The 22584-nt window shown below is 38.1% G+C and overlaps 1 protein-coding gene across 1 annotated transcript in view; it reads right to left on the reverse strand.

The window, feature by feature from the left end:
* Positions 1 to 22584, reverse strand: part of vclb (vinculin b) — a 47183-nt gene that overhangs the window by 4117 nt on the left and 20482 nt on the right. The window contains exons 6-17 of the mRNA XM_056242318.1: positions 19428 to 19588; positions 15296 to 15386; positions 15069 to 15216; positions 13286 to 13439; positions 9835 to 10010; positions 8536 to 8726; positions 7267 to 7466; positions 6302 to 6430; positions 5883 to 6032; positions 5697 to 5805; positions 3943 to 4245; positions 262 to 386 (exon numbers count right to left, since the gene is read on the reverse strand). Coding sequence (XP_056098293.1) covers positions 262 to 386; positions 3943 to 4245; positions 5697 to 5805; positions 5883 to 6032; positions 6302 to 6430; positions 7267 to 7466; positions 8536 to 8726; positions 9835 to 10010; positions 13286 to 13439; positions 15069 to 15216; positions 15296 to 15386; positions 19428 to 19588 — 1937 coding nt within the window. The remainder of the gene's footprint in view (positions 1 to 261; positions 387 to 3942; positions 4246 to 5696; positions 5806 to 5882; positions 6033 to 6301; positions 6431 to 7266; positions 7467 to 8535; positions 8727 to 9834; positions 10011 to 13285; positions 13440 to 15068; positions 15217 to 15295; positions 15387 to 19427; positions 19589 to 22584) is intronic.

Raw genomic sequence — 22584 nt, forward strand, 5'->3', positions numbered from 1 at the left:
CATGTGTGTGTGTGTGTGTGTGTGTGTGAGACGTACAACCCAGAAGCGCTGCGCTGTTACACTACGAGAACTCACTCGAGGCCCACAGAGAAGAACATGAATAGTTGAATAAGGTTTTGCGCACAGAAAGTATTCTCGTCGCTTGATAAACTTAAGGTTGAGCCGCTGTAGTCACTCGGACTATTTTAACGATGTCATTAATAACTTTTCATTGATAAAAGTAAAGTGTAAAAGCATGTGTGAGTCTGCGGTGGATCTGACCTGCAGCTGCTCCAGGTCTGGAGGTGGAGGAGGGAAGTCTGGCTCCTGAGGCTGGAACGACTCTCTCACTTTAGCCACGGCACTCAGGATCTTATAACCCGAGTCCAGGAAGCCCCTCTGAAGGCCTGGCGAGGAACACAAGGCTCATAACTAGGGCTGAGCGATTAATCCAGACAGAAAACTAAATCTGTTGTGTGAGATATTGCCAAAAACGTACATCTCGATATTTTCTCGGATTTTATCGATAACGATAATTTTGCTTATTTGTCATTTGGGTAACACTTTACAATAAGGTTAATTAGTTAACATTAGTTAATGTATTAACTAACCATGAGCTATACATTTGTTACTGTATTTATTAATCTTTGTTAATGTTAATCAAAAATACAGCTGTTCATTGTTTGTTCATGCTAGTTCACAGTGCATTAACTAATGTAACAAGATTTTAATAAAGTATTAGTAAATGTTGAAATTAACATTAACTAAGAAAATAAATGCTGTATAAGTGCAGTTATAACTAATGTAGTTTACTAATGTTAACCAATGAACCTTATTGTAAAGTGTCACCGTCATGTGTTTGTAGTGCTGGTACCTTGGCAGGTTTAGGACTGCCGTTGACAGCTGACTCCTAAAGGTTTTGATGTTCTTCATAATCTGTGTGGTGGTCAGTTCGCAGCAGTGACACAAATGATCTTTTCCAATGAGTTTAAATAGATTTTTATTTTTCCTTTACCTTTATAAAGCCTTATTTTTAGCCTAATTAAATGTATGCATCAGTTTTGGTCTCAAATTCTTACAGTTAATTAATCAAATCAATTAGAATAAGACGACACTAGGGCTGTTGCCAATCAAATGAAATCCGTATCAACAAAATTGATCTTTGCAATGCAGAGAAGCTGCACATACACTGACTGTTTAATGCAGACCAGAGGGACATTATGCAGAAATAATGTTTTGATGCTCTAAACATAAAACATTGAGTATTGATATTTTGGAATGATTAAAAAAATGTAAAGATACTTCAAATGTGAAATTAAAACCGCCAGTAGGTGGCAGCAAGTCACTGTTAATGAGTGAGTCATTGAGTTTCAATCGATTCATTCGAACGGGTTGATTCATTCAGGAACGAAGCATTTGACTCATAGATATCCATAATAAAGGCTAGATGTCTCGTCCGCGCTGCTGGCCAATGGAGGTCGACGTCCGCACTGGCGGCCATCTTGTCACAGGCAGCTCGCTCACTCGTAACATTGTGTTTTAATGGCTCATGTACTTTTTAAATAACCATAACTTGCTCCATTTTCTACCGATTTTCAAACAGTTTGGTTTGTTATAAACGTCAGAGATGTAGTTATGACACTGCATACTTATGAATAATAAGTGTATCAATAAATAATCATCCAGAATTATAGCCACGTTAATAACGTTTGTAAGAAACCAAACCGTTTGTAAATCCGTCAAGATTTCAACGAGATAAGAGTATTTGTGTTGGTGCTGATCACTCATCTTACATCAGGCACCACAGAGCCCGCCAGAAAGCTTGCCTGTGACAAGATGGCCGCCGGTGATGACGATAGAGACTCCGCCGTAAGACAACTAGCCTTTATTATGGATATCTATGATTTGACTCTTAATGAGTAAGTCATTGAATCATTCATTCAAACGATTCGCATTCATTCACTGCCGTGTGTTGCTCAGAGATTCCTGTGGCTTTATTTGGAACTATATTCGTTGGCAAAATTGGAGCAAAAACAGGCAATATTGTGTCTAAAATGCAAGTCACTTACTATTAACTTCTTGTTTATTGAACCGTTGTATAAAATCAATATCATATTTGTAATCATGCTGATATTTGGAGAAATAAGGTACTCTTTTGTGTGATATTAACTAAATTATATAAATATAAAAGACATACAGATGCATTTTAATAGAGTAAATCACACAGTGAAAGTGTGCGCTCTAAATGCACAAGCGCACTAGTCTAACCTACTAGACTACATCACGTCGTAGTGTATGTGTGCGATCTCTAGATGTGTTTATGTAAAGTGAGGGACTAGGGGTGGGCGATATGGCAAAAATATCATATCACGATTTTTTTCAGGAAAATCACGAGTAACGATTTTATCACGATTCTTTTTCATGTTGGTTTTACTATTTTGCAAGTGACTGAGCATTACAGCCAAACTAATGTCCCTATTTTAAAAAAAAGCCTTATAGGTAACAAAAGAAAAATGAATGGCAGACATTTAGGCCAAAGTGTCGAAGATAAAAATTATCATTATTTTCTTTGTTATTAAGAATTAGGAACAAAGATACACATTAAGCATACACAACTTAATATACAAATGAAATAAACAGTGCTTTATTTTTTCAGCTACAGTAGGGGTATTTAACAGTAGCATTGAAGAAAGTAATTAGGCTAAATGAACAAATACGAAAATAAAACACAACATAGACTTCACTGTATAAATTATTCATTGATTATTATTAAAGCTACTACTAAAGTTCTCAGTCAAGAGCAGTGAGTGATTTCCTCTTTGTGTTTTGTTGTTTTATTAACATTAAAGGGATAGTTCTCCCAAACATTTTAATTGTCATCATTTACTCTCTCAAGTTGTTTTAAACCCGAATAAGTTTCTTTCTTCTGTTGAAAATAAAAGTTATTTGGAAGAATGTGTCTAACCAAACAATTGCTGTACTCCAGTGACTTCCATAGTATATGTTTTCCTCAATGGGGACCAGCAACTGTTTGGTAAGCCACATTCTTCCAAATAACTTTTATTTTCAACAGAAGAAAGAAATGAATACAGGTTTGGAACAACATTAGAGTGAGTAAATAATCACAGAATTTTTATTTTTGGGTGAACTATCTCTTTAAGGACAAGAGGCAGCTTGTTTACTAACTGGCTACTGTCGCTTTAAGAGCTGCACGCGACGCGTCTAATATACACGCATTTGACAAGCAGATTTTCTCTCATTTTTTTTCTGTTTGCTTTCACTTTAGACATAACCAACTTTGTTTATGTAAACCTTGTGTGTATTTGACAATATTAGCGCAATAAGACTCGAAAGATAACTTATAACGTAGTCCAGTAAACAGACGCTGTTAGACAGGCTTTTAGTGCCCGTGCTTCGGGTGTATGCGCTCAGAAAGCACACGTCAGAACAGCGCATCAGCAGTGAATTACATGTTTAACCAGCAAGGCTTTAAAGCACATGCAAATAATGAACTTCTGTGAACTGCAGTGTCCCGTTCCTCTGCGTTAACATTTGTTGTATGTTGAGACGGAGCTCGGCGCCAGAACTGCAACTGATAAAATGCACGATACTACGATATTTCTTCAAAAGCAGATCGTGGAGACATTTTAATCGTCCACGATCAAAAACCGTGATATCGCACACCCCTATGAGGGACACACTCGATAATGTCAGATCGCACGTCACAACAACAATCATGATATTATTGTAGACAATATATATATCACACACCCCTAATATGGCTTAGTGTAGTTTAAATAAATATGCGATTTGCAATAAATGGCTTCTTCACAAACTTAATGGTGCCTAAAAATGGGCTTTTGATGGGTGGTTGTTTTCTGACCCAATTCAAAAAGCCCAACTACAAGTCTCTATCATGTAGTGGCTTCCACAATGAAGTGAACTTCTTTCTGCGTGTCTCACCTTGGTCCTGTATGTTGCCGGCCACGGCTTTGGCGTCCATGACCATTGGTGAGATGGTTCTGCTGAGCTCGTCGGAAGCCGCTTTCACAGTTTCTCTGAACTTCGGGTCCTCTGAGTTCTCCACCTCTCGTTTTGCCACCAGCAGGATCCGATTGGCTCGTCGGGCGATGCTGGTTGCCCCGGCGACCAGCATCTGAGGCTGGTGATTGGCCATTGCTACCTGACACTTGTCCAGATCTTTCTTAATGGCGTCTTCTGATGCATCCAACAGAGACCTGGTGTCGATCGCTTCATCCACCAGCCCTGAGGAACAGAGGCAGGATTTGTTCTAGTCGCTTAAATTAATGTAGATCATTTCTGAAAATAATAAACAACAGTAAAAATTGTCCCTTTGTGAACTTATTTCACTTATTTATGTGAATTTCAACCTATTTGTAGTATTTTTTTTCACATCATTTCTTCAAATTTATTTTGGTCTGTTGAATACTGTAAGCACAGCAAATAGTATGAATCGCTTTTGGATAAATTTCTGGCAAAAAATAACCATTTGTGGATCAAGTACTAAGATAATTACTGAAAATAAAATAAAATAATAAATTGTAAATTAATAAAAAAATAAATAAAAAAAATACAATAAATATAAAATTAAATATAAAAAAATTAAATAACTGAAAATAAATACATTAGATAGATTAAAAATAAATAAATTGTAAAAAAACGTAAAATATAGAAAAATAAATAAATGTAAAATAAACAATATACAATATATAAACAATATAAAATTTTATTAAAATTAAATAAAATGAAATAAATAATAATAAACACATTTATACAAACAGATAGATAGATAGATAGATAGATAGACACATACTGTCGATAGATAGAATCCCTTCTGACACAAAGATTATTACTCGAAATAAAATAAAATAATAAAATATAAAATGAAGAATTTTTTTTTTGTAAAATGAAGAAAAATTTATATATATTTTAAAAAAATTATAATAAAATAGAGCAATATAAAATACAAAATAAAATGTAAAAAAAATTAACAAATATAAATACATTTATACAAATAAATGGATGGATGAGACAGAGATGGATGGTTAGATAGATAGATAGACAGACAGATAGATAAAGACAGACAGACAGACAGACAGACAGACAGACAGACAGATAGACAGACAGACAGACAGACAGACAGATAGATAGACAGACAGATAGATAAAGGCAGACAGACAGACAGACAGACAGACAGATAGACAGACAGACAGATAGATAGACAGACAGACAGACAGACAGATAGATAAAGGCAGACAGACAGACAGACAGATAAATAGACAGATAGATAGATAAGACAGACAGATAAAGACAGACAGACAGACAGACAGATAGACAGACAGACAGACAGACAGATAGATTGACAGACAGATAGACAGACAGATAGATAAGACAGACAGATAAAGACAGACAGACAGATAGAGAGACAGACAGACAGATAGACAGACAGATAGATAGATAGACAGACAGATAGATAAAGACAGACAGACAGACAGACAGACAGATAGATAGATAGACAGACAGATAGATAGATAGACAGACAGATAGATAGATAGATAGATAGATAGATAGATAGACAGACAGATAGATAGATAGACAGACAGATAGATAAAGACAGACAGACAGACAGACAGACTGATAGACAGACAGATAGAGACAGACAGACAGACAGACAGACAGACAGACAGGGTTGTCACCTGTCATTTTCTCGACATTGTCGATCCACTGATTCTTCATGGTCTCGAAGTGCTCGTAAGCCGCCTGGTTCCCAGGGTTCTTCAGGAGGATTCGAGCTGCGGAGATGACCTGCGGGACAGAACCAGTCAAGATCACACTTATCACCACGAGGGCAGATGAACGTCCCGCCGGCTGGTGTCCGTTACCTGTGGCGTGAGGTCTCGCGCTGATTTGACGGCGGCCTGGATCCCCTCCACCGTGCTCCTGTTAGCGGTGCCGACGGCGGCGGCTTTCTCCGCGGTGGCGCCCAGACGGCCCGCGTGATTCTCGAAGTTAGCGGCCCGCTCCTCAAACACCTGTTCGCATCAGATCACACACGACCAATCACACAGGAGCAGGATCTCACTCCAGCATTGTCACCATAACCATATATGTATAACCAGTTAGGTTTTTTAATGAAGTTGTGTAATTTTTTGTATGTATTGATTGTTGTTGTTTTTAAATGTTCCAATTGTCTATTTCTGTTGTTTGTAATGTGCAATGGTGGCAAATGAGTTTCCCCTTACTAATAAAGTTTTCTAGTCTGATGTAATCATTAGAGAGTGTGTGTGTGTGTGTGTGTCACCTCTTCTCTGTTGGGTGTGTTTGGCGGGGCCGTCGCTGCCACAGCCAATAGTTTGACAGGTGTTGTCGTGTCGCTGAAGATGTCAGACACTTCTTGAGTCATGGCTTCCTGCATTTTACCCTTCAGATCCTGCAACAAACAATATATTTTCAAATGTTAATTATTCCTGTGATCAAAGCTGTATTTTCAGCATCATTACTCCAGTCTTCAGTGTCACATGATCCTTCAGAAATCATACTAATATGATGATTTGGTCTAGAGAGGAAGTTTCATATTCACTCACCAGCAGGGGGAGCTCTTTGCTATATTGTTCTGCATGTGTGATATTGAATATGATGGTTGGTTATTCTTTTTAAATAAATAGTGATAATTGTGTATATGCATGTACATTAAAGGGACTATTTTCTGCACTTAGCATTTAAAAAAAAAAGGTTTTATGTGAAGTCCACAAGTTAGTCAAGGTTTCTTGCATCATAATTAGTTTATGATAATTTTCCACTCTCTCTTTATAAATAAACTACTTTTGCTACTGTACCTTTAAGACTTTTATATGTAAACGACCTCTGTTACATTGTTATTGTTAACTAAAATAAATAAAACTGTTTACATTAATGTATGTATGTATATATGAATGTATATTGAATATTTATTCAGTGTTTATATATATATTATATACACATATATATGAAATTAAAATGAAAACTGAATATCTAAAAATAAAAGCTAATTAAAAAAAATAAAGAAATAAATAGCATATAGATGTAATAAAATCCCTCTGTTATGATAGTTCACACGACTTTATCAAGTCATTAAAAACTGAATGTATGTTTACATGTAAATGATGCTAATGAGCTCTAGATCTGTTGTGATGTGAGAATATTTCTGAATGTTGTTTTTGGAGATCAGGCTGAACTGGGAAGGAGGTTCTTGTATAGTTAGCATTCGTACAGCGGTCGATGTCTTACTTTGAGAGTGTCCTGCAGCTGGTGAGCGATGGCGCGGGCCTGTGGACCGTCTCCCTCCCCGCGGGCCGCTAGCTCGGCTAACTGACCCATCAGATGCTCCACCTCCTCACATTTACCCAAGAGCTCATGCCTGTGGGACGCCGGCAACGCATTGGCCAGGCGACGCCCCTCAGCAACCAGCCCACGAATAGCAGCCTGACCTACAGGTACAAATGACAATGTTGCTGTTTGCACATGAAAAAGGTTCCCAAAGTCCCTCCAGCGGGAGTTCTTCTCTATATCAGTGTCAGTGTTTCTGAACTCCTGAAACGCCTCCATTGTAGTCTTGAGTTTCTTCCGGGAACACGTCACAATATTCCTCATTTAAATAATTAATACGCAGAATAAATGGGCGGGGCCTGGTTGAGTTAGTTAGTAGTGTGTTGAAACCAAGCGGCAACCTCCAATCTCTCTCTTGAATCCAACACAGAAGTGTCTTAAACTGCAGTTCATCCACTGGCCACTAGAGACAGGTTTCAATAGAGAGTCAATCCCATAAACCCCCATGTTAAAATGCCCAACTTTACAGCAGAAAAAAACATGTTTACAGCCTGGTACAAACAGCGGTTTTGGTCTATATAGCTAATTTTGCCCTTCATGACGACTGTGAGGGGGGTGAATTGTTTTATAACTCATCTGTTTAAATTATATTTAGCCTTAAAGTTCTGCATAAATAAGGGCGTGGCTACTTGAGTGACAGGTGGATTGCCGCTGATGTCACTACTAGCCGTTTGTCTGCTGTCTGTTAGCGTCACGTCACCTCAGCTAATCCGCCTCGCTGCACATTTTCGGTTATCTGGGAGTGACGCGCTGCCAAGATGGCGACCAGGCTCCGCCCACTTTAGGCTTCAAATGCTCTTCAGAAACACTACAGGTGACGTCACGGACACTACATCCATATTTTTTTTACAGTCTATGGTATAAACTGGTGGTTATGGGAAGGGGCGGGACATTTCCCAAACACGCTTGAAGCACTTGACCAATCACAACACACTGATCCAGCCGACCAATCAGAGCACAGTTTGCTTTTCAGAAGGAGGGGCTTCATAGAGACAGGAACTAAACAGAGCGTTACTGACAGACTGGGAGGAGACGAGCCGCAACAATGGAGAATATAAACCTTCAAGCATGAAAACATACAAAATCAAGACTTTGTAAAAGGGCATAATAGGTCCCCTTTAAAGTAAACTGTAGTTTTGATGCCATACGAGAGGCTGACGAGAGACGCACCGACTCCGCTGTCGTCCAGCGTGGGGTTGTCGATCCATCTCTGAGCCTGCTCGATCTTGCCCTCCAGGTGAACCGCTGCTTTGGCCGGGCGAGTGTTGGCCACGGCTTTGCTGGTTTTGGACTGTAGATTCTGCAGAGCTGTGGCGATCTGTTTGGCCAGCGCTCGAGCCTCAGGGGAATCACCCTTACCTCTGAACACACAGCAGGGGAACACAAGATGAGCGTGGTACATCTCTCTGGGTCAGGCTCGTTCACAGTGACGTTCCACTAAAGCCTCATTCAAGCAGGAAAGAAATTAAATCATCTAGACCCCACATACATACATACATACACACACATACATGCATACACACACACATACACACATACACGCATACATGCATACACACATACATACACACATACACACATACATACACACACACACACACGCATACATGCATACATATATATATATATGGGATTATAAATATAATTTATAATTATTATCTAATATATTATATATATATATATGATCAATAAAGGGTTATATGTAGGGTCTCTCTAAATAAATATTATTTAAATATTATTTTTATGTTATTAAATTATAAAAAAAAATTAAATGAAAGAAGAAATGTATTACTATAGTAATAATGCTGTTGTACTGTAAAATTAACAAATTAAGAATTGAATAATAATAATAAAAATCATTGGATTAATACAATCAAATGTTTAAAAGATACTTTAAAAGTTGTTCTTGAAGAACTTAGTGAGAACTAACACAATTTAATACACTTCTGAATATTTTTAAAAATATAATAGAACATTCAAACATTTTTGATTAGCACATATAACATGTAAATAATATTAATATTATCTATCTTTGATTTTAAAAAAATATTGTTTTTGATAAAATTATTTAAACAAATGTTAAAAAAAATCAATATTATTTTTGATTACATTTTTTAAACTAATACGTTCAAAAATGTAAAAGTAAGCATTTGTTAAATAATAATAATTTAGTAATTGTAATTAAATGAATTATTTTAAAATTAAGTAAATATTTTTAAATTCAAGTACAGCAACGACGTCAACAACACACACACACACCAGCTCATCTGACTCATGTATTATATTATATACAGACACCATGTGCAGAACCTTTGAACAACCGTTGCCTAGCAACAGCCAAACAGTCAACAGTCAAACAATGGGAAAGCAGGATTCCTCATGTGCGAAGCAGTGGAACATCACACTCATATTCCTAAGATTCGGGCCAAAGCCTTCAACTCAAAGTCAAGATGTTGGAGGAGTACGTACGCTTTCTTGAGCTCTGAGAGTTTGGCGGTGAGCGCGGAGATCTCGCTCATGTTGCGCAGGATATCGTCGCGCTCCTTGGGATCATCGCAGAGATCCGCGATCTTCCTCGCTTCTCCCAGAAGAGCCCTGATGTTCTCCTCTCCTTCGGGACCCGCGTGAGGATCCGCCAGCCAGTTCTGCCGACACGAAACACAAACACTGCTTACGCCATGCTTTGGATGCCATCAAACTCTCCATCTTGCAAAGATTGAATCGCATTTAATTTGGTCAAGTCACCTTCATTTATATAGCGCTTTCAACTATATAGATTGTTTCAAAGCAGCTTTACGGTGATAATATGAGATTGTTTCGGCTTTGCAGCAGCTCTAGAAGAAAGTTATTGTCCAGCTAAAGTTAGTTTTGATTGATTCACTTCCGTTGCAAAGATCATTCGGTGACTAGTTCTTCCTCTGAAGTGCTTTTTGTACCCAGTAAATACAGAATGTATGCAATCCAATCAAAATCAAACTGAGGCCTTGTCCACACTTATAAGTTTTGGCCTTCGGTTCACACTGAGACGGCGTTTTTATTAACGAAAACAGCTTTTTGAAAACGCTCTCCAAAGTGGATCAATTTGAAAAACGCAGTTTGTAGTGCGTTTACATAGTTACATTTGTAGTGTGGACGATGTAGTATTTAAAAACGATGACGTAAGTTTAGTCATGTGACGCACATTGTACCAATGGATATTAATGTGTATTGTGCCTGTGTTATATGCTTTTCACTTTCACAGTTGCTAAAATATGTTACTTTGCACACTCTTCATATCACAGTCCTGCAAAGATGACAGATAGCGTACTCACATTTGCTGAGAGCAGTTTCCGTTTTAGACCAAACATATAATGGTGAGTGAGTGAGGCCTGGACGCTTCAGTGAATGCAGAGATATTTAGCTATAATAGAAGAATTGCGCGATAACTTTATTATGTATTTTTCCTCTGTATCATCTCAGTGAGCTTTCGTGAGGTGAATTAAGCGTTTTCAGGCGTTTTTCAAAAGTTTCTCATCCGCACTGAAACATCGGAAACGCTTGAAAACGCTAGTGTGGACGGAGAGCATTTTTAAATGAAAATGCCGCTTTGAAATGTATCCGGAATAATGTAGACCAGGGATTCCCAAAGTGTGGTACGCGAGCTGCCACCAGGGGGTGCGCGAGAGGAAAAATGTAATGGCGGTGTTTTGTAAGTGGGATTTTTCCATACAATAAAATAAAAACCATGAACAGTAAACATTTCCTTTGTAATCGCTTTTATTTTAAATAAAAAAACTATAATTTATTAGTTTTTGATAGAAACGTTGAAAACAGCTGCTGTCTTCTACGCACTGCTCTGCACTGCAGCCGGTAACGTGACAGATATGCTTTCGCATGTTGGCTGGCGCTGAGCCAGTGCTGTCATATATCACAACCATTGAGTGTTTTCAACCACATAATGTTTATTTTAGGTTTCAGACATTTAAATACACATAAACACTAGTAAAACAATGATTTTGATTTTGCTGATTTCTATGGAAGCGTTTTAAACGTTCTATGCGACACGTTTTATTCATATCAGATACACATTGTGTACGTAGCTTCACATTTTACCCTATTCTTCTCCCAGTTCACCGGCCTCTTACTTTCATGTATTTCGTGAGAAGTGGAGGAATTGACGTCACGTGTTGTAAATCCAACAGATCCGATTCTCTGAACTGTGGCACAAACTAACGATCGTCATGAAGGTGTTTGAACAATAAAACACATCCACTTGCACATATTTGACAATCGGAATATCAATGTTTCATGCTATAGCTAATACATTTGTGAATATTTTTGATAAAAAAGGAAAAATGACATAAAAGCAGATCCTCATTCATTCAGCGCTGTGTTGTGGTTGCGTTGTGTCACGTGACAAGGAATGACGCATCACCATGGAAACATTAAAGTGACAGGTTCTAAATAACGGTCGCCTTGAAAAACTCACGCTGGGGGGTCAGTTAGATTATTTTAAACTTATGTGTGAAAGGGTTAAAAGTGGAAGCTTGTGCGTAGCTTTGTTGCATTATATTGAAACTTTGTTGATGATGTTATTGTCATGCGTGTTCTGGTTATTAGCGCATGATTAAACATGAGTCTTTATAGGGCGATAAAACAAAGCTTTGTTGCATTTTTTTTTGGAAGTGGGGATTGGGGGTGCGCCAACCCGGTTGGGACATAGAAGGGGATGCGCAGGAAAAAAAGTTTGGGAACCGCTGAGACGTAGCCTTAAGTACACACCGAGACGAATATCGGCGCGCGTTATTCGCCAGCGTTTTTCAAAGCGTTTTTTGTGTTCACACCCAATCGATTTTCGCTGACGATGAGCCGAGTGAACATGCCAATTCATTCCCTGACATTAGATGGCGCTTAATGTAAAACAGAAATAGTCCCATGTTGTAGTCGCTGTCGCGTTTGTCATATAGTTCTTTATGTTCCAAGACCAGCAGCAGCTCTACATTCATCTGGCCTCGCATCTTCCTCGTCTTATTTCTTCCCGGCAGTGTAGTCGCTACTTGGTGTAACCCCTCCACCCGGGTCCTTCTCACCCCGCTCTGAATACAGTTACACTGGCGTATATCTTCTTCGCCGTTACGTATGTGTGCTCGGCAAGACCGTTTTGTGTGCGAACGCCCCCAAGTTGTGTTTTACTGTAACTTCAGAAGCTCCAGACACGTGAGCAAAAGCGCCAAAATCTCATTGGTCGGATAGTTTTTGACGCGGTGCGTCAAACCAAAAAAACGAACCTGAAGCGTTTTTTTTAAAAATGGCGTTTTTCGCTTCGGTGTCCACACTCACATTGGCGCCCTTTGTTTAGTCACGAGGCGTTAAACGTCTGGTGTGAACAGGCCTTTAGGCTGTGTGTCCACCAAAGCGCTTTTTCACATGGCTGGCGTATTTTGTCAATTGTTTTCAATGGGAGCGCTGTGTTTTTAAAAGCTATAAGCGCAACGAGGCACTGAAGCGCTGTGCGTTTTTTACCGGTCGCCGAGAGTTGAAGAATGTTCGACTTTGGGTAAAACGCACTTTTTACCCAGCCGTCCAATCACAGTGGAGGAGGGGCGGGGCTAATACAACACCGACCAACCGCCACATTCTGCTTGTACAACGTCAACAGACGACAACAACAAGCATAATAATTTAAAACAAGAGCCAGAGAAAATACGTTACATTATATCGACATTTTAATATAGAAACAACACAGAAACAAACTATTTGTGAAATGAGATTTTCGCGGATATCCCGTATCATAACAAGCAAAGTGTCTCAACTGCCAAAACGCTCTCAAGCGCTCATAGCTAGGCGTTTTCAGCAGGTTATAAACGCTTCGGTGGACACGCGGCCTCAGACAGGAGTGGGATTCATCCAGACAGGACGTGTTCCCAACAGACACACTCACCTGAGCGGCGTCGATTCTCTTGGCGATGGCTTGTTTCGAGCCGGTCATGGCCTCCAATTTACGCGCCGCGTTTTCCACTTTCCCCGTGAGAACATCCAAACCCTGAGAAACCTGCTGTGCTTTCTGCATGGCCACTGGACTCGCTCCCTGACCCCTGCGAGGACACACACATTAAACACACCAAACACAACTAAAAAAACACTGTGTTCCGGTTTCACAGACAAGGATTCGGCCTTTAAGAAGCTTTTATAAACGTGCCTTAGAAAAAAACATTACTGGTGTGAATCTTGAGACAAAACAATGACACTGACTGGTAAACTTTATTTATATATATATAATATATATGATCAAGATATGCTTTCAGTTGAAACAGCTCAAACATGCACTGTAGTCCAGGGGCCGGTTTCACAAAGAGAGACTTTGACTACGGCTTAGATATAGTAGATAGTCAGACTTCAGATAGACGTCTAAATCAGACCGTTGCACAAAGCACTGAAGACCCTGACTATCTTAAGTAGGACTACACTGCAATGCATTCTGGGTAAAATAAGACACTTTTCAAAACAAAAAACATGGTGGATTGAGCAAGCGCATTCAGCCGCTCAGTGCAGTTTACCCCAGCGGAAGATATGTGTGTGTTGGAGGAGTATAACCGTTACAAGGCCATTTTACTTGGGAAATTTAGCAGAGAATGCAGTAACAAGAAGAAATGTTTAATTTGGAAAGGGCCATTTCCCCTTTGCTTTCGGCTGTTTGTAATGTAACTGATTGTTACTGTTGGTTGCCAAGGTAACAGAGTCTTAGACCTGAGTTAGCCTGGGGGAAAGGTGTCAAATTTCTTTGGTCTAAATTAAGTCAGTCTTTGTTTTTGTGAAACTGTCTAACTTGCATTAGACTAGTCTATGAGCACATTTTAGACTTAAGACTATAGACCGGTCTAAAACAGCTTTGTGAAACCGGCCCCAGGACTAGCTTAAGCCTCGTCTGTGGAGCCGGGGGAATGTGTCCCAGATACGGTCAAGCTTTCATGCTAACAACTTTCAAGAAAACAGATGAACATTTGCGGATGGCACTGAAGAAGCCATTTCTTCTCCATCACTAATGGGACCAAATATAATCATTTTGCTTTAATCCGTGCAGCATACAAATTAAATTGTACTATGTATGTCTAAAAAAATATTTAGACATACATACCTTTAAAACTATCTCTGATAAACAAAATATTTTAACATAAATCATTTTTATTATTATTATTTTTTTTTTTGTTAAAAATATTTCAAAGTAAATACTTTATTATCTTTGATAAACAAAATATGTGAATGTAAATATTTTTATTTACGTTTGAAATGTAAATATTTATTTATTTTGATTAAAATACACATCTTTGATAAACATAATATTTAAATTTAAATGTTTAATAATATTTCTGATAATATTTAAACACATTTTCAATATTATTTTTGATAAAAATAATTAATTTCAATAAATAAAAAAGTATTCAAATTAATAATAAAAAAATGTATTACTTTTATTTGATCAAAAAATATTTAAATGTACATACCTATATTTAATATAATATTTTAACTTATTTTGCTGTGCTTCCGCTATGATAAAGAAACATCCACTCTTGCATTTCGGGGGCGGAGCAATGAAGGAGGGGCGTGTCTGTTTGGGTCCAGTTCAAATATCAACAGTTTTCAACGACGATGCTCAGGAATCGCTTACTGCACCTTTAATAGAGGCTAAGTTTATGAAACGGGCCCTGGGTTCAAACTCATCATACCTGGCCCTCAGATCGGACACCTGCTCCGTAAACTGTCCAAGCGTCTTGGCAGTTCCCATAATGTCTCGTCTCTCTTTCCCAGCGCAGAGTTCGCCAACTTTCCCCGCCTCGTCCAGGATCTGCCGAATGGCCTGTTCGCCCGGGTCTCCTGTAACAGCACAACATCAGCACACACTCGCCTGACACGCTCAACACGTGTTTCTGTGTTTCTGTGATGAGACACACACCTGGCTGGGCGTGAGGGTCCCGGAGCCAGTTCTTCGCCTGGGCCATTTTAGAGTCGATCAGAGCCAGCGCTCTCTTCATGGCCTCGGTGTCCTGCAAACACACAGCAAAGGTAAAACACACATCTGGTGGAGTCTCTCGCTGATGATGATCAGTATCGTGTGTGTGTGTGTGTGTGTGTGTGGAGGAGTTTGGCTTTTCTTATTTTGTCAGTTGTCTGTGTGATTTATTAATAAGCACAACCTTAATGAATTCAGCCTGAATGTATATATATATATATATATATACACACACACCCACTGTATGTATATATATATATATACACACCCACAGTGTATATAAATATACATATATATATACACACATACTGTGGGGGTGTATATATATATATATATATATATATATATATATATATATATATATAAATAAATGCAGGCTGAATTCATTAAGGTTGTGCTTGAGAAACACACCTGTGTGTGTGTGTGTGTGTGTGTGTGTGTGTGTGTGTGTATATATACTGTATATATACACACTATTTCTATATATATATATATATATATATATATATATATTACACATACTATTTATAATAACTACACACATAAAATACATAATATAGATTAAATATAGATAATTAAATAGTTACATAATATAGATTAAATTAAATATACAAGTTACATTATTACATTAAATTCAATTATTCAGTTCAATTCAATTCAACTTGTAATTACATAAATAAAAATACATAATAAATTACATAAACTACAAAAGATACCCAAAACATTTGTTTTCATAAGTAAATGAACAACAATTGGACACTTTAACAGAGAGAGAGAGAGAGAGAGAGAGAGAGAGAGAGAGAGAGAGAGAGAGAGAGAGAGAGAGAGAGAGAGAGAGAGAGAGAGAGAATGCCCTTTTTTGGTAAAAAGTCATAAGCAGCTGTTGCCTGAAGCTGACTCAGTTTGTCATCACACACACACACAGTTTGTCATCACACACCCACACAGTTTGTCATCACACACCCACACACACACAGTTTGTCATCACACACCCACACAGTTTGTTATCACACACACACACGCACACACAGTTTGTCATCCCACCCACACACACACTATATGTAATTAAACACATACAAACATTCAGTGTGATTTATTCAGTGCTATTGAGGCTGCAACACTTTTTAAGTCCATTTCAAATGCATCACATCGAGAGACGAGCCGTTTAACACTTGTGCAGCGTAAAACCAAAACCCACAAACCTCACAGTTCCTTTCATGGAAACACACACACACACACACACACACACACACACACACACACACACACACACACACACACACACACACACACACACACACACACGTACCAGCTCAATGATCACACCAGCTTTAGTCACATTTATTGATAGTACCCTGGCTAAAAACATCTTACACCAGTCTAAGGTGGTTCTCTGGTCTCCGATAGAGAGATGCTGGGCACCACTCAGATAAACCAGCTTAAACCAGATAAAACCAGCAAACCTACAGCTGGTTTAAGCAGATCTTTCCATCAGGTAACAGTGGAGGTGAAGAACAGAGACAGGAAATGATGTGGAGAATGACCAGGAAATGACATAAGTAAATAACTCAGGTAACTGGTATTATTCAGCACTTCATTCTGACAATATTAGAGTTTTAAATGAGTATTATTATAACAGTGACGAGAGATAGACTGCATTCACACATACATTCACACACACAGTATTATTATAACACATTAGACAGAAAACAGTTCAAGATTAAACACACAAACACTTTATAATAAGAAACACAAGACAGATTAGACCACGTTACAGCCGGACAGAGAAACAGAGCCATCGGTGAGTCCAGCGCGGCCCAAACCTCCAGTTCCTTCTCCAGTGGTAAACACTACAGACTATATTGTTATTAAGCATCCAAAAAGTTCAATCTTGTAGTTATCCATCATTTCTACTGCATGCTATAATTGTAGATTATATTATAATAAATATGTGCGTGTGTATATATATAAAAAAATCATTATTATATTAAAATTATATTTTAATATTATAATTATATTTTTAAAGAAAAATGCATTAATGCAAAGGATGCATTAAATTGATCAATAGTGTCAGAAAATACTTTATATATATATATATATATATATTTCTATCTCAAATTACTGTTCTTTTGAACTTGCTATTCTTCAAAAAAATGCATCATGGTTTCCACAAAAACTGTTTTCAACACTGATAATAATCATAAATGTGTCTTGAGCAGCAGATCCTCATATTAGAGTGATTTCCGAAGGATCATGTGACACTGAAGACTGGAGTAATGATGCTGAAAATACAGCTTTGATCACAGGAATAAATTACAACTTCAATATATTCACATAGAAAACAGATATTTTAAATTGCAATAATATTTAACAATTTTACTGTGTTTTTGATCAAATAAATGCAGGCGAGCAGAAGAGACTTATAAAAAATCTTACCGCCACCAAACTTTTAGATGTATATTATAATGTCTTTATGCCTAAAAATAATAACTGATATACTCATTGTAATTTAATTTTCAATTTTTAGATGACTTGACACTGGAAAAGGAAACATTTCTTAATTTCTGTGATGGCGATTATGAAAAGAAAAGCAAGACAAATGTGTGAGATCATCTAAACAAACTGCGTCGCATTTCCCTTCGAGCACAACTCCATTCTGTTATCCATCACACACACACACACACACACACACGCGCACACGAGCGACGGGACAAACATCCAGTCGCTTCACTCTGAGTCTGATCATCACATGTACAGTAAGCGAGGGCGAGCGACACCTGCTAACACACGGCGAGAGAGAGCATGCGCACAGATCTTACCTTCTACAGGGGGAGGAAAAGAAACCAAGAGAGGAGAAACAAAACACAACTTTTAACAAGAACGAGTGAAAAGATCCATTGAGAGAAAAGACACAAAAAACAAAGAAATAAAAACACCGAAAATCCACAACCACAATCCTAGTTCTCACAAAACCCACATGTGAAAGCTTCCGGCTTCCCAGAAACACTCACTTCCCCGAAACACAGGAACCCATCTCACGAAACCTCAATATATCATCCACAAAATTATAAGGATACATAAGATGTTTTATTTGGGAGCCTATATTAGGACTGATAATATTTTTTTTTAGCATTGTGCCATTATTTTCATGACAATTTAACGTATTTCCTCTATATGTTGTATATATTCTTATATAAATAATACACTTTACAATAAGGTTCCAAATGTTCACATTAGTTAATAAATATATATAATATAATAAAATATATAATATATAATAAAAAATATATAGTTCATTATTAACTAATGTTAACAAATGAGAGCTTATTGTAAATTGTTACCGTGATAATATATTATAATTACAAAAAAAAAACACAAAACTCAAATGTCCACACATTATGGTAATGAATTTTTCAGTAATGAAAATGTGTGGAAAATATGCTTAATTGTCATAACAAAAATTGTCAAAAAAACATTAAATCTTGATAAATATGACAAATATTAATTTTGAGTTTGCCAGTTTTGGTGAGATTGATTCACAGGTCTGAGAAGCTTTTAAAAGTGTGATATGCTGATATGTTCATGCATCAGCCAGATTCAGTGTCAGCTCTTCTGAAACCAGGTTTCTACGGTCAATCCCAACTCTGTTAAACAGCATCCTACTTTATCCTCTCTCAAGAGCATGCCAGCAAAACCCTTTTAGATGCGCGTGTTTGAGGCCACAGAGTCCAAAAGTGATGTGGAAGGACTTCTGGAATGGTTTGAGACCAGTTCATGTGTGGACGTTTGCACATGCCCATTCCAGCCCGAAAACACACACAAAAGGCATACATAATGCAACACACACACACACACACAAACATCTGTATTTGCAGACATATATCACACACTCTATTTCAAATCTTTCTCGTTTAGAACAACACTATGTGTGCATGCATGCATGTGATGTGTGTGAAGTGTAATATGTATGAGATCCGTGCATGCGTGTGAGCAGACAGTAAACCTGTGCGAGTGTATGAAGCCAGAGAACTATCCGTGCACATGACGTCACGGTGACCTTTGCCCTCTCACACACCTTATTGGCCCAGGCGTCCTCGTCCCAGGACGTGAGCTGCAGCACGCGGATGATCTCGTGGATCTCGGTGCTCATCTTCTCCACGGTGAAGTTCCTGTTCTTCAGAGCCTCTTCCACACCCTTCCCCTGGGACGTCCTGGTCGTCACGAAGATCTTAATGCCTGCGTGAGACGCCAGAAGACACGGTGTGAGCTTCATACGAGCTTCAGCGCAATAAACCACAGCATCTCAGGTCTACTGCAAACTCCATTCATGTTTGATTTACTGATACATACAATACTGTTCAAAAGCTTGGGGTCGGTAAGACTATTTCATCTCGTCTGCTCACCAACGCTGCACTTATTTGATCAAAAATACAGTAAAATTGTGAAATATTACTACAATTTAAATTTTCTATGTGAATATATAGTAAAGTGTAATTTATTCCTGTGATCAAAGCTGTATTTTCAGCATCATTACTCCAGTCTTCAGTGTCACATGATCCTTCAGAAATCACTCTAATATGAGGATCTGATGCTTAAAAAAACATTTCTCATTATTATCAATGTTGTTCATATTTTTGTGAAAACCATCATAAATTTTGTTTTTCAGGATTCTTTGATGAATAGAAAGTTCAAAAGAACAGAATTTATTTGAAAATAGAAATCTTTTGTAATATTATAAATGCCTTTACTGTCACTTTTGGTCACTTTAAGGTAATCATTTATATTTATATTAATTTAATATTAAGGTATTTTAAGGTAAAATGAATTAAATTATTTTTTTAAAAATCTTACTGGAAGTATATATATAATATATATGCAAACAACTGGAAAGTATAGAGCTATAATGCAACTCCATAAACTCATAAATAAACATTTGCAAGAAAACAATAGCAGGACAATGCAAAATATTTCTGATTGGTTATTCTCAACACATTCAATGCATCAATGTACTGTATATGTAATGCAGCTCCAAACTTTTGAACAGTAGTGTATAGGGATGTGACGATTCACTCATCTCACGATGCGATACACGATACTGGTTTCATGATATGATTTTCTCACGATTTTTTTAACAAATGAGATGTAAGACAAAAGTGTCCCTTTTATTATTTCTCAGACAAAATGCTGCACATTTCTTTTTAATTTAAAATATATTTGTCAAATAATAAAACTACATTAAAAAAATTCCCTTCGAGGTTGTTTCAACTCAGTCTCTCTGTCTGTTTGGTCGAGAGGCTGGACACTGGTACCTTCGCACACTATGTAAAAGACTGTGTTTAAATTAGTACCAGATTGACAGGGGTTTTACATTGTAATAAAGGCAAGATTCTAATTGTGTTATAATTCGTATCATTACACTAGTAAGAGTTAAAAAAACACACATTTAGAGAAAGGGATAGTAAAATAAATACAACACCTGGTTGCCACGGAAACACTGATGCACCTTGTGATCTCCGTGGCTCTCACAATTGGCCCTTCGCTAAGCCACGCCCGAAAACCGCCACTGGCCAATCATGGCTTAGCAACCGTAACTAGGCGCGGGAGGTCTGTCAAGCTTTCGAGCGAGGGAAACATGCCGACGCGTTGTGTGCGTATGGCTTGTGCAAATCTAATACCCGGTATCCTAAAAGTTTGGACGGTGGGGTGGCATTTTTTTCCCTTCCCGAAACATAAAAGCCAAGGGGAGAAATCCCGGGCGTGGATCAAGCAGTGTGGAGACCCACTCACAACTAAATGTCGACAGGATTGAAAAAAACAAACACCTATTGCTTGGAAATAATGGCGGTTCTTTGTTCATAATGCATATATTTGAACGTAAAATAAGACGATTAAAGGCAAGACGGAGGCTCACTGACATACTTTAAAATATATTTCAGCATTTTGTTAATCGACGGCCTACTAACGTTAACGTTACCCCTGTAACTTTACCCCAATCCGATCGCGGCTCTCCCGGTGTTAGATTGATGGATAAGCTGTTTGATTTGTAATTATTAGATTATTTTCACATTTCACTTACTCTGCTGTGCATGAACATAGCTGTTCCTCAATTTGTGTGTTTCCCATGTGAATGGTCTGCTAAGGAGGCGGCTGCTGCTTGCGCTGGGACCTAACGTTCATGTTATAGGCTTTAGCTTCAATTTTGATGAATTTATTCTCTAATCGGTTGCATATTATGTCGTGGATATATCCCTCGAATGCATACTGCAGTCCCCTTTGTCTTGCTCTCTCAGATATTTCACCTTTTCGCCAAAAATGACTAATTATCTCCTTGGGAATGTCTGACACCGGTCCATACACACTGTAATAGACGTGGCAGCCGCGAAAGCTTGACAGGCGTAGCAACAGTAACTAAGGAGGGCGGGGCTTAGCGAAGGGTCAATTGTCGTATTAATGACTTTTACATGAAAACGGAGGTGACTGCTGCTTCTCAGTCAAAATGCCGCCACGCCTCCGATTTGAATGAGTCAACATCTACGCTTGCCGTCGCCATGTGTTTGACGGCGCGTGCACACCGGTCTATGGCACACACTGGCGCGGCGCGAGCGGAGCAAACCGTGCGTTTTCAGTTCATCCCTATGGAAGTTGAGCTTGGCTCACACAAGATCAAGTTCCATGAATGAAGTGAAAACAGTCGCTAGCTTCACGCCAGTGTGTGCTCGCTGCTATTGTGCCTGTAAAGCGAGGTCCACAACTTCACAGTAGGCTATGCAGTAAACACCCCTGCTGTTTAAAACGTGTATCGTAGGGCTGGGCGATATGGGCAAAAAAAATGATCACGATAATTTTTTTTATATCAGTCGATATCGATAATTATCACTACAAATGTCAAATCTTTATTTCTTTCAAGTTTTAAGGCAGATTTTTGCACCTAAGTGAAAGTTGTAGAAACCAGAGCATTAATTGTGGTTTTAAACTACTCACAAATCTGAGGTAGAACATTGAAACATTTGTCATTGTTCCTTAACAAAATAAATATCTGAATAGAAAAATATATTTCTTAGTTTCTGCATGTGCTAATGGGGGATATTGTTTCAAGTCTTGTATCTTGTTTCAAGGCACGTATCTTCAGCGCAGTTTGCAGTGCAGGCTGCAATATTAATATTACATTTTTTGTCTCGAAGCACATATTTAACAGTGAGTTGATAGTAAATCTGCATCCTAACTCGAGCTAA

The sequence above is a fragment of the Rhinichthys klamathensis genome, unplaced genomic scaffold, assembly GCF_029890125.1.
Source record: "Rhinichthys klamathensis goyatoka isolate OS25496 unplaced genomic scaffold, OSU_Roscu_1.1 h1tg000721l_1, whole genome shotgun sequence".
NCBI classification, from domain to species: Eukaryota; Metazoa; Chordata; class Actinopteri; order Cypriniformes; family Leuciscidae; genus Rhinichthys; species Rhinichthys klamathensis.